The sequence below is a fragment of the Budorcas taxicolor genome, chromosome 5 (assembly GCF_023091745.1).
Source record: "Budorcas taxicolor isolate Tak-1 chromosome 5, Takin1.1, whole genome shotgun sequence".
NCBI lineage: Eukaryota > Metazoa > Chordata > Mammalia > Artiodactyla > Bovidae > Budorcas > Budorcas taxicolor.
The window spans coordinates 159,999,061-160,011,117 of record NC_068914.1 but is presented as its reverse complement, the minus strand read 5'-3'; the positions used below and the strand labels follow the sequence as shown (position 1 = coordinate 160,011,117).

The 12,057-nt window shown below is 67.4% G+C and overlaps 1 protein-coding gene across 2 annotated transcripts in view; it reads right to left on the bottom strand.

Annotated features, from left to right (window-relative positions):
- Positions 1–12,057, bottom strand: part of LOC128048431 (uncharacterized) — a 61,055-nt gene that overhangs the window by 1,485 nt on the left and 47,513 nt on the right. For both annotated transcript variants that reach the window (XR_008199394.1, XM_052640819.1), the window contains exons 3-4: positions 8,453–8,565; positions 6,983–7,123 (exon numbers count right to left, since the gene is read on the bottom strand). Coding sequence is in view for 1 of the 2 variants with exons in the window: in XM_052640819.1 (XP_052496779.1) it covers positions 6,983–7,123; positions 8,453–8,565 (254 nt within the window). In the remaining variant the exon portion in view is untranslated. The remainder of the gene's footprint in view (positions 1–6,982; positions 7,124–8,452; positions 8,566–12,057) is intronic.

The window sequence follows — 12,057 nt, the reverse complement described above, 5'->3', positions numbered from 1 at the left end:
CCAGGTCTCACATCTGGACACTCAGAACTACGGCAGGCATGCAGCTGACTCAAGCGGTGCCCGTGAAGGTGCCCCCAGACGAGAGGGACTTCCGCTCTCCACGAGGGCCAGGCGGGCTCCCGCAAAGCAGCCCAGCTAACGGCCTCTTCCTGGTGGGCAGGAGGCAGGTGTACCCCCAGCAGGGTTCCCCAAACTCGGGCTCTGCCTGCCCACCAGGGAACTGCTCTCACACAACCTGGCTCTTTCTTTAGCCAACGACCCAGGTTTGGCGGGAAGGAAGGAGGGCTGACCCAGGTCTGAGGCCTAATCGTGGAGACATTTCGGAGGTGGGGGGGAGGCCTCGATTCCGGGAGTCGGGAGACATGCTCTGCTCGGCCCACTGCCCCGCACTCCTAAAAGTGACCATGGGTCCAGCCCAGGGAGGGTCAGCAGAGACCTCTCCTCTTCCAGAGGGGTGGCAGGGGTCTGAGACCTAAGGGGCCCTTCCTGGTCAGCCTGGACCGGGGGTGGCAGCAGGAGCAGCCGCTGTGCCACGGCAGAGGCTCCCTGGGCAGGGCTGCGGGAGCGAGTGGTCAGCAGTTGCCCTGCCATCTGCCACCGCCGGCCCAGCCCCAGGCCCCAGCGTCGGCCTGTGGGCAGGGTGCCGGGCAGGGAGGAGCCAGGCCAACCGGGGACAGGTGTGTGGGAGGCCTCGGTGGGCAGGTGGCCCTTTCAGGGCCGGGCGGATGTCTGGAGGGAGTGAGGCAGACAGACGGTGTCACCCCACAGTCACCTCGGGCTTGGCTTGAGGCCACTGAGAGCCTGGACCCCCCCCAGTGGCGGCCCCCCCCCCACCGCCATCCCGATTAGGTTTCTCCCCATAAAGCAGCCAGTGTTTCTGCTCGGCAAGCCGTGCCAACAATGGAGTCTGGGAAAAAGGCGTGGGGGGTGGCATCCGGGGGCCGGGTCTCCCTACAAACATGGCCCATAAAGTTAACGAGATGTGCGCCCAACAGAGGCCGGCTGGGGCCGGGCAGAGGCTGGGCACCAAAACTCAGGAATCAAAAGTTGCAATGTAAAATTTTTTTAAATGCAAAAAGGCCCCTGGCATAAGAAGGACAAACTTATGGCAGAGCAGAAGCTTACTGATTTCTGAGCTCAGCTGAGTGCAGGGCCCAGGAGCACCTCTGGGGACAGAGGAATAAAAACTAGCCCTGGAACCGGCCTTCTGACCCCGGCTCTTCCCACAGCCCCGTATACAGCCCGGTGGTGCCACGCAGGTGGGGAAGTGGCGCCCACAGACACTGGAACGCCTGCCTTTCTTCTCAGGGAGCCAGGGGGCCCTCTCGCTGGCACCTTTCCTGCCCAGTCTCCCTGAGACAGACGCCCTTGTGCTCTGGGTCAAGATCTCCCATCCCTGGAAGTCTGTACCCTGCCCTGGCTGCCTGCTCTCCCGTCTTCCTCCAAGCTTGCAGCTGGGAGGTGGCACGCACGGGAAATGTCCCCTCCCCAGGGAAGGGGTCAGACATGCACCAGGGACCGAGGGTCACTGCCCACAGAGGTGTGAGTCCGAAAGCCCCCAGGAAGTCTTAGTGTCTGGGAAGCTGGCGGTTTCCTCCTGGCTGGGAGGCGAAAGCTACAATGGGATCCAGCCCTGCTCTGCAGACACCCCTGCATTCACGGGGGCCATGGGCACGGGCTGAGGACAAATGGCTTTGGGAGCTGCCCAGCCACAGTTCTGTCTCCTGCTCTGGCCTCTACCAGCGACGGGCCTCAGGCAAGTCAGTCAGCACCTCTGGCCTCAGCTGGTTGCTTGGTAAGTGGGGCAAGGATGCCAGCCAGGGCTGCCGGGAGGGAGGTCCAGGTGCCCGTGCCCAGAGGCGGGGCAATCACCAGGGAAGCTGCTCCTTACCGCGGAGGGTCTGCTCAGAGTCCAAAGGGAACAGCAGCCAGAAGGCAGAGCCCTCTCCCTGCCCGGTGGGTGTCTCCGTCTGGCGTTTAACCATTAGGCAATCGTTTTAACCTCAAAGACGTGTATTTATCTGAAAATATTCTCAGTCGCAGCCGCAGTCTGGGTCACAAGGCAAGGAGAGGGAAGACGGTGGGTGGGGGACCAGACGCAACCACATCATTAAAAACGCCCGACGTGAAACCGTGCCCCGGGGGCAGCCCCACCTGGCCACAGCCCCTCAAGAGGTACCTTCTGCTTGCCGGGGCTCCCTGCGCCCCCACCCCCACAGGGCGTGGCACCATCCCATCCTTGGCTGGGTTTCCCAAGCCAGCGGTGGGAGGGCACAGCGCACAAACCCCACCGGGAACCGCGAGGAGCGGGGATCTGGGGAAAACCCGGGGGCTGTGTGTGCCCAGCAGCCAATCCAGCCTGGAGGGCCTGGCGGGGCCACGGGTATCCAGGGACGGCGCCCCACCGCTCCCGAGGGCCTAGGGTGCGCCCTGTTACGCGCGTGCTGCCCGGCGAGGGCCTAGCCTTGGCCAGCCGGGGACCACAGGCCAGAGCGTGGCCCCAGGGCCGCCCGGCATGCCCCGTATGCCAGAGAAAGGGCACAGTCCCTGTAACGCACGCGAGCTCTCCTCCAACACCGGCCTGGCCTCTTTTCCCGGACACGTCTCTGCGCCCCTCCGGGAAGCACGCGGACTGCCGTCGGAGGCCCTCGTCGCTGGGTCCTGCGGGCGGGCGCGGACGCCCGGCGGCTCCCGGTCCACCCCAGCCCCGGCCGTGGGGACCCTGGACGCTGCTAGGCTGCCCCTCACACGGCCGCCGCCTCTGCCCCGATCGCCCGGCGCTGACTGGGGGGTCAGCGTGGGTTCACACAGAGTCGAGAGCGGGGTGTGGAAGGAGACCAGACAGCTCTGTCTCTGGGAGGGAGAGGCCCCAGCTCTGGGGGCCGGGGTCTCAGCGTCTGGTCTCTGGGGGGCCGGGGTCTGGACGGGCTGGGGTCTCAGGGTCTGGTCTCCGGGGGTGCCGAGGCGGTGGGAGTGCCCAGGCCGCAGGGAGCGCCCGTCCTCCAGGAAGCGGCCGCCTCGGGTTCCCCGGGATGGGCAGCTCCCCAGGACAGGCAGGCAGCTCCCAGGACGGGCAGCTCCCAGGACGGGCAGCTCCCCGGGACCGGCAGGCAGCTCCCAGGACGGGCAGCTCCCAGGACGGGCAGCTCCCCAGGACGGGCAGGCAGCTCCCAGGACGGGCAGCTCCCAGGATGGGCAGCTCCCCAGGACCGGCAGGCAGCTCCCAGGACGGGCAGCTCCCAGGACGGGCAGCTCCCTGGGATGGGCGGGCAGCTCCCAGGACGGGCAGCTCCCTGGGACGGGCAGGCAGCTCCCAGAACGGGCAGCTCCCTGGGGCGGGCAGGCAGCTCCCAGGACAGGCAGCTCCCCGGGATGGGCAGGCAGCTCCCCGGGACGGGCAGCTCCCCGGGATGGGCAGGCAGCTCCCCGGGACGGGCAGCTCCCCGGGACAGGCAGGCAGCTTCCCGGGACGGGCAGGCAGCTCCCCGGGATGGGCAGCTCCCAGGACGGGCAGCTCCCCGGGACCGGCAGGCAGCTCCCCGGGATGGGCAGCTCCTGGGACGGGCAGCTCCCTGGGATGGGCAGGCAGCTCCCAGGACGGGCAGCTCCCCGGGACGGGCGGGCAGCTCCCAGGACGGGCAGCTCCCCAGGACGGGCAGGCAGCTTCCCGGGACGGGCAGGCAGCTCCCCGGGATGGGCAGGCAGCTCCCCGGGATGGGCAGCTCCCGGGACGGGCAGCTCTCCGGGATGGGCAGGCAGCTCCCAGGACGGGCAGCTCCCCGGGACGGGCGGGCAGCTCCCAGGACGGGCAGCTCCCCAGGACGGGCAGCTCCCCAGGACGGGCAGGCAGCTCCCCGGGATGGGCAGCTCCCGGGACGGGCAGCTCCCCGGGATGGGCAGGCAGCTCCCCGGGATGGGCGGGCAGCTCCCAGGACGGGCAGCTCCCCGGGACGGGCGGGCAGCTCCCAGGACGGGCAGCTCCCCAGGACGGGCAGCTCCCCAGGACAGGCAGGCAGCTCCCAGGACGGGCAGCTCCCGGGACAGGCAGGCAGCTCCCCGGGATGGCAGCTCCCCGGGACGGGCAGGCAGCTCCCGGGACGGGCAGCTCCCGGGACGGGCAGGCAGCTCCCGGGACGGGCAGCTCCCGGGACGGGCAGGCAGCTCCCGGGACGGGCAGGCAGCTCCCGGGACGGGCAGGCAGCTCCCGGGACGGGCAGCTCCCGGGACGGGCAGGCAGCTCCCGGGACGGGCGGTGCCGGTCCGACGGGAAGCCCGTCCGAGGCCGCTCGGGCGGGAAAGCGGGGGGCCCGGAGGCCGAGGGCGCCGCCCGCCTCCTCCGCGTGGCCCACGCAGGCCCGCCTCCGCGAGCGGCGCCCGGGGGCCCCGCAAGCCCGGAGTTTCCGGAGCTGTCCGCGGCTGCCAGGTCTCCCCTCGGGGCTCGGCCCTCCCTTCCGCGCCGCCCCGGGCGCTGGCGGGGCCGGGGCTCGCGGACGCCTGGCCAGGACGCCGGCCGGTGCCAAGCCCGGGGCGGCCGCGGCCTCGTCCCGAGAAGGCGGGGCGGCGGCCACTTTGCGCGGCTCTGGGAGGACGCGGGCGGCGGCGCGGAGGGCAGGGCGCGCGGGAGGCGGCCGGGCCGCGGAGTCCAGGGCCTTCCTCCTGCCGGAGCTCCCGGTCACCCGGCCGCCAGAGGCCCTACTGCCCTTGGGTGGCCCCCGGAAGGGATGCCTCACGGGGTCTGGGTCCTCACTGGCCTGAGGTTGGGGCCGCCTCTGACCAAGTGGCCTGAGGGGCTCTCCTGCCCTCTAGGGACACCCCGGCACAGCCACCCCACCGAGGTCCAGGCTGGCACCTCCTGCCTGTCCAGTGCAGGGGGAAGGGGGCACGGGGCAGCTGCCAGGAAGCACCCCAGGGGTGTGCGGCCCCAGCTCTCCTGACCGCCTGCAGCACTGAGACCCCGCCTGACCCGGGCAGAGCCGCCCACAACAGCCCCGGCCTCGTCTGGCGCCTCCAGACTCCTGTCCTGCTTGCCTGACTCGTCCCTTCTGGGGAGCCCCTTCCCCACTTCCTCTGGACGAGAGGCGCGTCCCTCTCCCCCGGTCAGCCAGTGCCTGCTTCAGAACCCCAGACGTAAGGCAGAGCCCAGCAACCCTGCTCTGGGCGCCGAGTCCGGCCACTGCCATTCCCTGCTCCTGCAGAGGGAAAACCCAGGATGGAGACCAGTCTCACTTTAAAGATGGTAGACAGGTCCAGGGGGTCAGCACGGACCTCGCTGCAGCCAGCAGGGGAGACGCTACCCACACATTTGGGGGCACAGCTGGGCCTGTGCTCTGATGGAGACGGGCAGGTGTAGAGCCAGGCAGGGCCTGTGTCCAGGTCTGGGTCCCGGGCAGCGCCCTGACTTCTCTCCCTATGCCCACCCTGGTGCTCCACCCACGCTGGGCGGGAGCCACGCTGGGCCCAGTCAGTACCACTGGTGGCCGGTTTTCTGCAGGGAATTGTCCCTGTTCTCCCTGGCGCCCTGGGGACCTGTGGATAGAGGCTGCCCCGCTGGCTCTTTAGGGGTTTGCATGGATGTGGGTCCACAGGACACGCAGGCGTGTGTGGTGGGCCCAGCACCCCATGGCAGAGCCACGCTGAGAAGCTGTACGTGCTGAGCCTAAGATTGCCAGGTGTCTGGGGTCACGGCCTGGAAAAAGGGTCCCTCAGTGACCCCTGCCCCGGGGGAATTCCAGATCCTCGAGGTTCTCCTGGCCCGTGGTGCCCCGAGAGGATCTGGCCGCCCCTGAGCTGGGCCGGGCCTTGTGGAGTCTTGGGCTGGGGTGGGCCAAAGCCAACGGGGTGCAGAAGCAGGGCGTGTGCCCCGCACACACTCAGGGACGTGCCCTCACGGCCTCCTGCGTGTCTGCCAGGCCCCGGGGGTCGGTCCCAGGGGCACATTGGTGCCCCAGCCCGGGTGCTGGACCCAGCTCTCAGGGCCGGGTCTCCGCTGGGAGGCTGGGGGGAGTCCACAGGGAGTGCCCCGGAGAGGGCCGCACTGGACAGCCGTGAGCGGAGCCCGCGGCCCTGTTTCCCCGGGGACGGCCTGGCGGCCCCGGGTCCTTCGCTCTGGTGTCGCCCTTCCCCGGGCCTGGCCTGCTCTCTGCCTCCACCCCTTTGCTCTCTCCTCTGCTGTCACACTCCCGCCAGGTCTCTCTTGCCCCCGTCCCTGATGTCCCGCAGGGGGGCCACCCCCCTCCCCGCCCTCAGGCAGCGGCTGGCACAGGCTCTGCACGCAAACACAAAAGCCCTGGGGCGGCGTCTGCGGAGTCTGGCAGGCAGGCTGGGCCTGTAAACACGCGAGGCCCAGATGGCAGAGGGGTCCCGGGCCCTCTCCAGGCAGACCTGGGAGGCAGGCCTGTCCTGGGCCATGGCACCAGGCAGGGCAGAGGGAGAGGCCGACAGTCCGGCCCTGACCCTCACGGACCCCGTGACCCTCTAGGAGGCTGGCAGCAGCCAAGGGGGCCCGACAGTTGGCAGTGCAGACTGGCTCCTGGGAGGGGCAAGGTGTGGCCGGGGGCGCAGCAAACTCGGAGCACGACAGCTCCCTCAAGGCACGGGGCCAAGAGGGGCAAGGTGGGACATCCTGACGCAATGAGCCCCAAGCTCTGCCCAGAGGTTACCAGTCCCCCGCTCGCAGCCCAGGCCCTCCTACAGCGGCTGCCTCCTTGCCAAGGGGGCTTCATCCACCGTACGTGCCAGGGCCAGCCAGGAACACGCCCCGAGTCGAGCTGCCTGGGGGAGACCTCGGCAAGCCCCTGACCTTGTACTCACCCTGGACCCCGGGCCGCAGAAAGAGGCTGGTGGGAGGGCAGAGCAGGTGGTGGGGAGCGCACTTCCAGCTGAACCCGAGCAAGTGGCGAGAACTGCCTGTCTGGCCCGGTGACCACCCCCCCAACACACACACACGTGCGTGTGCTATACGTCTGTATTCCCTCAGACATACCCAGCCCAGGGTGGCGCCGGACGGAGCGGGTGGGGAGCTCTGAGTTCCAACATTCGCACGCTCCCTGACCTGAGCGGGGCACAGCCATCCGAGCTCCAGGCATCAGCTGAGGACCGAGGCGTCCAGGCAGAGGGATGAGGCCTGGGAGAAGAGAGATGCTGGCTAAGCTGTGGGAAGGCGCACACCCTATGTCTGCACACTGTTGGCTTCGGCCCTCCCCGAGACTGCGCCCCAAGACCCCACGGCGCCCAGCACAGCTCAGGGGCACCCAGAGCCTCTCGGGGGACACCACGGGCCAGGAGAACCTCGGGGGCCTGGGATGCCCCCAGGCGGGTGGGCCATCTGTTCCGGTGATGTGTAAACAGACCCACAGCCAGCATGAAGCTGCTGAGACTCTGAGGCCTCAGAGAGGTCCCCTCTCCCCACTCAGCCACCTCCAGCAGAGTCCTCACTCGGAGGGCCACCTCCACGCCCTTCTCGAGCCTGCGAAACTGACCCAAAGCCTGTGGTCAGTAGCCACAGCAGGCCCGGGTTCCTGGGCCACCGAATCACTGCTGGCTGCCCCAGGGGTGCTGCCAACAAATCCCTGAGCCGCCTGGAGCTGAGGCTGCGGCCAAGTCCCCATTCTGCACAGGGCAGTGATGCTTGCCTCATGCCTTCTTCTTGCTCCAGCAAACGGAGACGAGGCCAGCAGGGCGCCCGGTTGGGGAGTTCTTTCAGTGGATCGTGAAAAAGTGGAAGTGTTAGTCGCTCTGTTTGTGTCCAACTGTTTATGACCCCATGGACTGTAGCCCACCAGGCTCCGCTGTCCGTGGAATTCTCCAGGCAAGAATCCTGGAATGGGTTGCCATGCCCTCTTCCAGGGGACATTCCTGAGTCAGGGATCGAACCCAGGTCTCCTGCATTGGAGGCAGATTCTTTACCATCTGAGCCACAGGGAAGCCCTTCAGTGGATCATAAACCCCTGCAAAGACTGGTTTCCACCCCCAGCCTCCTTGCTGAAGCCATGGGTGCGCTGGGGTTCACTCTGCACTCCCAAACTCTGCTAGGAGGTATTCCTGCCCAAGTCTTACAGAAGGGTAAACCGAGACTCAGGGCTCCAGAGAAGCCTGTTGGGCCAGACAGCTTGTGGGAGGGGGTCTGGGGTCTGCAGGCACTGACAGTGCAGGGTGGTCTCAGGGGAGTCTCTGCAGCAGCAACCCCGGTGGGGGAGGGGGCAGGCAGCCTCCCTGATTCTGTCTGCTTTGAGGCTTCTGGCCAGGGCCACGGCTGTGCCACAGGGCAGGTGCGGGGCTTGGCGGGGTCACAGCAGGCAGCAGTCAGCTGCTCCTGGTGGTGAGGCGGGCGGGCACCCCTGGGGAGTCTGGGCAAGGTGGGCCCAGCTGGCTGCCGACTGCGGCCTGCAAGGAAGGACCAGTGCTGGGGTCACCCGAGACCGGTCCATGTTCCCCTCCCGGCCAGGCCGCTCACCTCCTGGGCTGCCCTGCCAGCCGGACACGGGGCAAGGACCGGCCACGTGGTGCTGGAGCGTCTTCCGAAGGCCACGACAGGCGTCCAGTTTCCCGGAGGTGCTCAGCCACGTTCTACAAGAAACAAAGTGAGCGAGGAGTCAGCCCCACAGGTCTGGCGGCTCACAGCCCAAGCACGGAGGGGCTCAGCGGGCCTCTGCCCCTGCCCTCGTCCACTCCACCCCGTCTGACACTGCACCTGCAGGTCGCCCGGCCCTCCGCACACTGCTGAGGAGGCGCCTCCACGCCCAGAGACCGGCGGCCTTAGAGGCAGAGGGCCTCACAGAGAAACCTCTTCTGACAGTCTGACTGCCCCGTCGTCGTCCTGGTGCGGGACTCGCGCTCAGAAGCAAACCCACCCACCGGCTCCCTCGCAGCCCAGCCGCGCACATCCTCCAGAGTCTGCAGAGGAAGGCGGCTGGTGAGCCTCGAGGCGCCTGCCCCCGGCAGAGCAAGCTTGCCACGTCGTGGAGCCCCAGCCTCTTCGCTCTGGCCCTGCCTTGGCACCCACCAGCTGACACCTGGGGCCAGTTCTTCTGCCATCAGAGGCCTAATCCCTACCCACCCTTTAGGTCACCTCCTCCAGGGGGCCGCCTGCGTCAGGAGCAGTGGGGTCAGCTCCAGCAATAGGCAGCAGTCCCCTGACATCAGCTCACAGATGCTCTTGCTACCTGTCCCCCCTCGGGCTCCAGCTCCTGAGCCTGGCAGAGACCACCTCTTAGCAGCTGTATGGCCCTCAGGCCCAGCATGGTGCCCAGCACCCAGGAGGCCTGGAAATGCCCCCACGGAATCTATTTTCTCGAGCTCCAAAATCACTGCAGATGGTGATGGCAGCCGTGAAATTAAAAGACGCTTGCTCTCTGGAAGAAAAACTACAACAAAGCTAGACAAGCATGTTAAGGAGCCATCACTCTGCTGACAGAGGTCTGTGTGGTTACAGCTGGGGTCTTTCCAGTAGTCACGTATGGGTGTGAGAGCTGGACCATAAAGGAGGCTGAGCACCGAAGAACTCATGGTTTCAAACTGTGGTGCTGGAGAAGACTCGAGAGTCCCTTGGACAGTGAGGAGATCCAACCAGTCAATCCTAAGGAAGTCAACTGAATATTCACTGGAAGGACTGATGTTGAAGCTGAAGCTCCAATACTGTGGCCACCTGATGTGAAGAACTGACTCACTGGAAAAGACCCTGATGCTAGGAAAGACGGAGGGCAGGAGGAGAGGGGGACAAGAGTGGATGAGATGGTTGGATGGCATCAGCGACTCTATGGATATGAGTTTGAGCAAGCTCTGGGAGTTGGTGAAGGACAGGGAGGCCTGGTATGCTGCAGTCTGTGGGGTCACAGAGAATCTTAGCAACTGGACACCACCACCCTCAGAATCACGCCTGCTACCTGGGAAAAGACGGTGCAGTTCTGACTTTGTGTCCTTCCTGAAAGCGCCAGTACGGGGACACCCTAGGATGTCTGTCCAGGGCACCCCAAGGACCAGAAGGCCGGGCAGAGACCCGGAAGCCGGCACTCGGCCGACGGCAGCCCAGGCTCAGCCTTCTGCTCCCGCCCGGCCTGGGCTCAGGCCGCAGGAGGCACACGGCGCTCCCAGAGCAGGGACGGCACATCCTCTGTGCCGACAAAAAGGCAAACCCAGATGGAAGTCCCACCCGCCACGACTGGGCGTTCTGCTGGGCCGTGAGCCTCGGGCCAGGCCAGGGGCAGACGCCCAGGGCTCTCCTTCTGGAGTCTCTGAGCCAGGCCCAGTGGGAGGCTGTGGCCGGGATGACGGTGGGTCGGGGCACCCAGTCCCCAAGAGCACATCGGGGCCTCCCCGCACCCAGGCGCAAGGGTGTGGCTCCCACAGACCCGGTCCTCTCGGGAGCACCTGTCGCCTGAGGGCTGGGGCCGTGCTCCTTGTGGACAGGTGGGAGCCGTGTGGGTCCGGGGCATGGGGCAGCTCAGCGCCCTCCTCTGCAGCAGTGCCTCTGACTCTGACTGTCGCGGGACACGTGTGGGACGTGTAAGGCCCTCAGGGTCCACAGGGGACCTGGTGGCGGCTTCCCTGGGATGTGCCCAGGCCTTACGATGCCTCAGAGGCTGTGCCAAGGTCACGCCTCTCTGGAGACAGAGGTGGGGCCCTGGGAGCCCACCGCCCGCGACCTACATGTGGCACGGGTGCAGGACCCCGCCTTGCGCAGCACTGGCTCTTGTCCTGCCTCCCGCTCGCTCGCTGCCCAGGCTCTCACGGACCCCTCTCCCTGACTGTCGGATGGGGCGCCAAGGTCTGTGCCCCGGAGCCCCGGAGCCCCGAGCAGATTCCGAGAGAAGCGCGGGGCCGGGCGGTCAGCCCAGGCCTGGCCGCTGCCGCCTGCGTGGGCTGCCAGCCTCGAGCCCACCACCGTCCTGTTGGTTTCAACATGTGTGTGGCTGGGCCAGGGTGTGGCCCGCGGGGTCTGCCACCTTCGCTGCAGCACGCGGCGTCTTTGGCAGCGGCCACGTGGAATCTGGCTCCCTGACCAGGGATCCCAGCCCTGGGAGCCCGGGGTCTGAGCCACTGGACCAGCAGGCCCATCCCTACGGTCCTATTTATGGGAGTGGGGAGCACCTACCCCGCCTCCAGAAGGGACGGCCCTCCCTGCCCACCCCCCAGCAGGATGGGCTGAACGAACCCCCGCTGCCCAGCGAGGAGGTCCACGCGACAGCCCCTCCTGTGTGGCCCCTGGGCTCGGGGGGCCCAACGCCCTCCCTGGAGCGACGGGGCAGCAGCTCCGGGCCCCCACGGGTCGAGGACCCTCCACCAGATCGGGGAGCTGACGGCAACACACCCAGTCTTCTCTCTGGACAGCGAATGTGGCCCGGCCGGCGGCCAGAGGGCTCCACCGTGGGCCACAGTGAATGCCCACGGCCCAGCAGCTGAGACCCCGGTTTTTGCAGACAGCCCAGGTCAGTATTTCTCTGTGGATGTTGGCCATCAGAAGTTGGACCTCCAGGGCACAGGAGCTGGGAAGTGAAAGGGCACAAGGCCGCCTTCAGCAGGGGAGAACCAGCCAGAGGCGGGTGCTGGCCACCCACATCCGCTCAGCGCACCTGGGGCTGCCGTTTCCACCCGAGAGCTTGGGAGCTCCCGCTGCAGGCCCGGGGACGGCCCAGGGACCCTGGCTGGATGGCTGAGCGTCGCAGGAGTGGCACGCGGCCACAGCCAGAAAGCTCACAGGGACAGCCACCCGCTGGACTTTTCTGGCGCCAGGGCGCCCCTTCACAGCAGCATTTACAGGCGGCCCTCCTTCTGGGCACTCAGCACCCCTGAATCCTTTCACCCACCCGCCCAGCATCGCCCACGGAACCACCAGGCTGGCTGACCGCCGGGCTCCCTGGCCCGGCGCTCTGCACACAGAGGTGCCAGGCAGAGTCACCTCCCTCGGGCAGCAATCCTCACCCTCTGCGCCTCACAGTCCCATGTTCCTGGGTTACACCCACAGCATGTCACCTGCCCTCGGAGCCTTTAAGGCTGTCCTGGGAGTGCAGAGTGGCCCCGGGGAGGGCCTGAGCCTCTCCTGATGGGCCGGCCCACATGCTG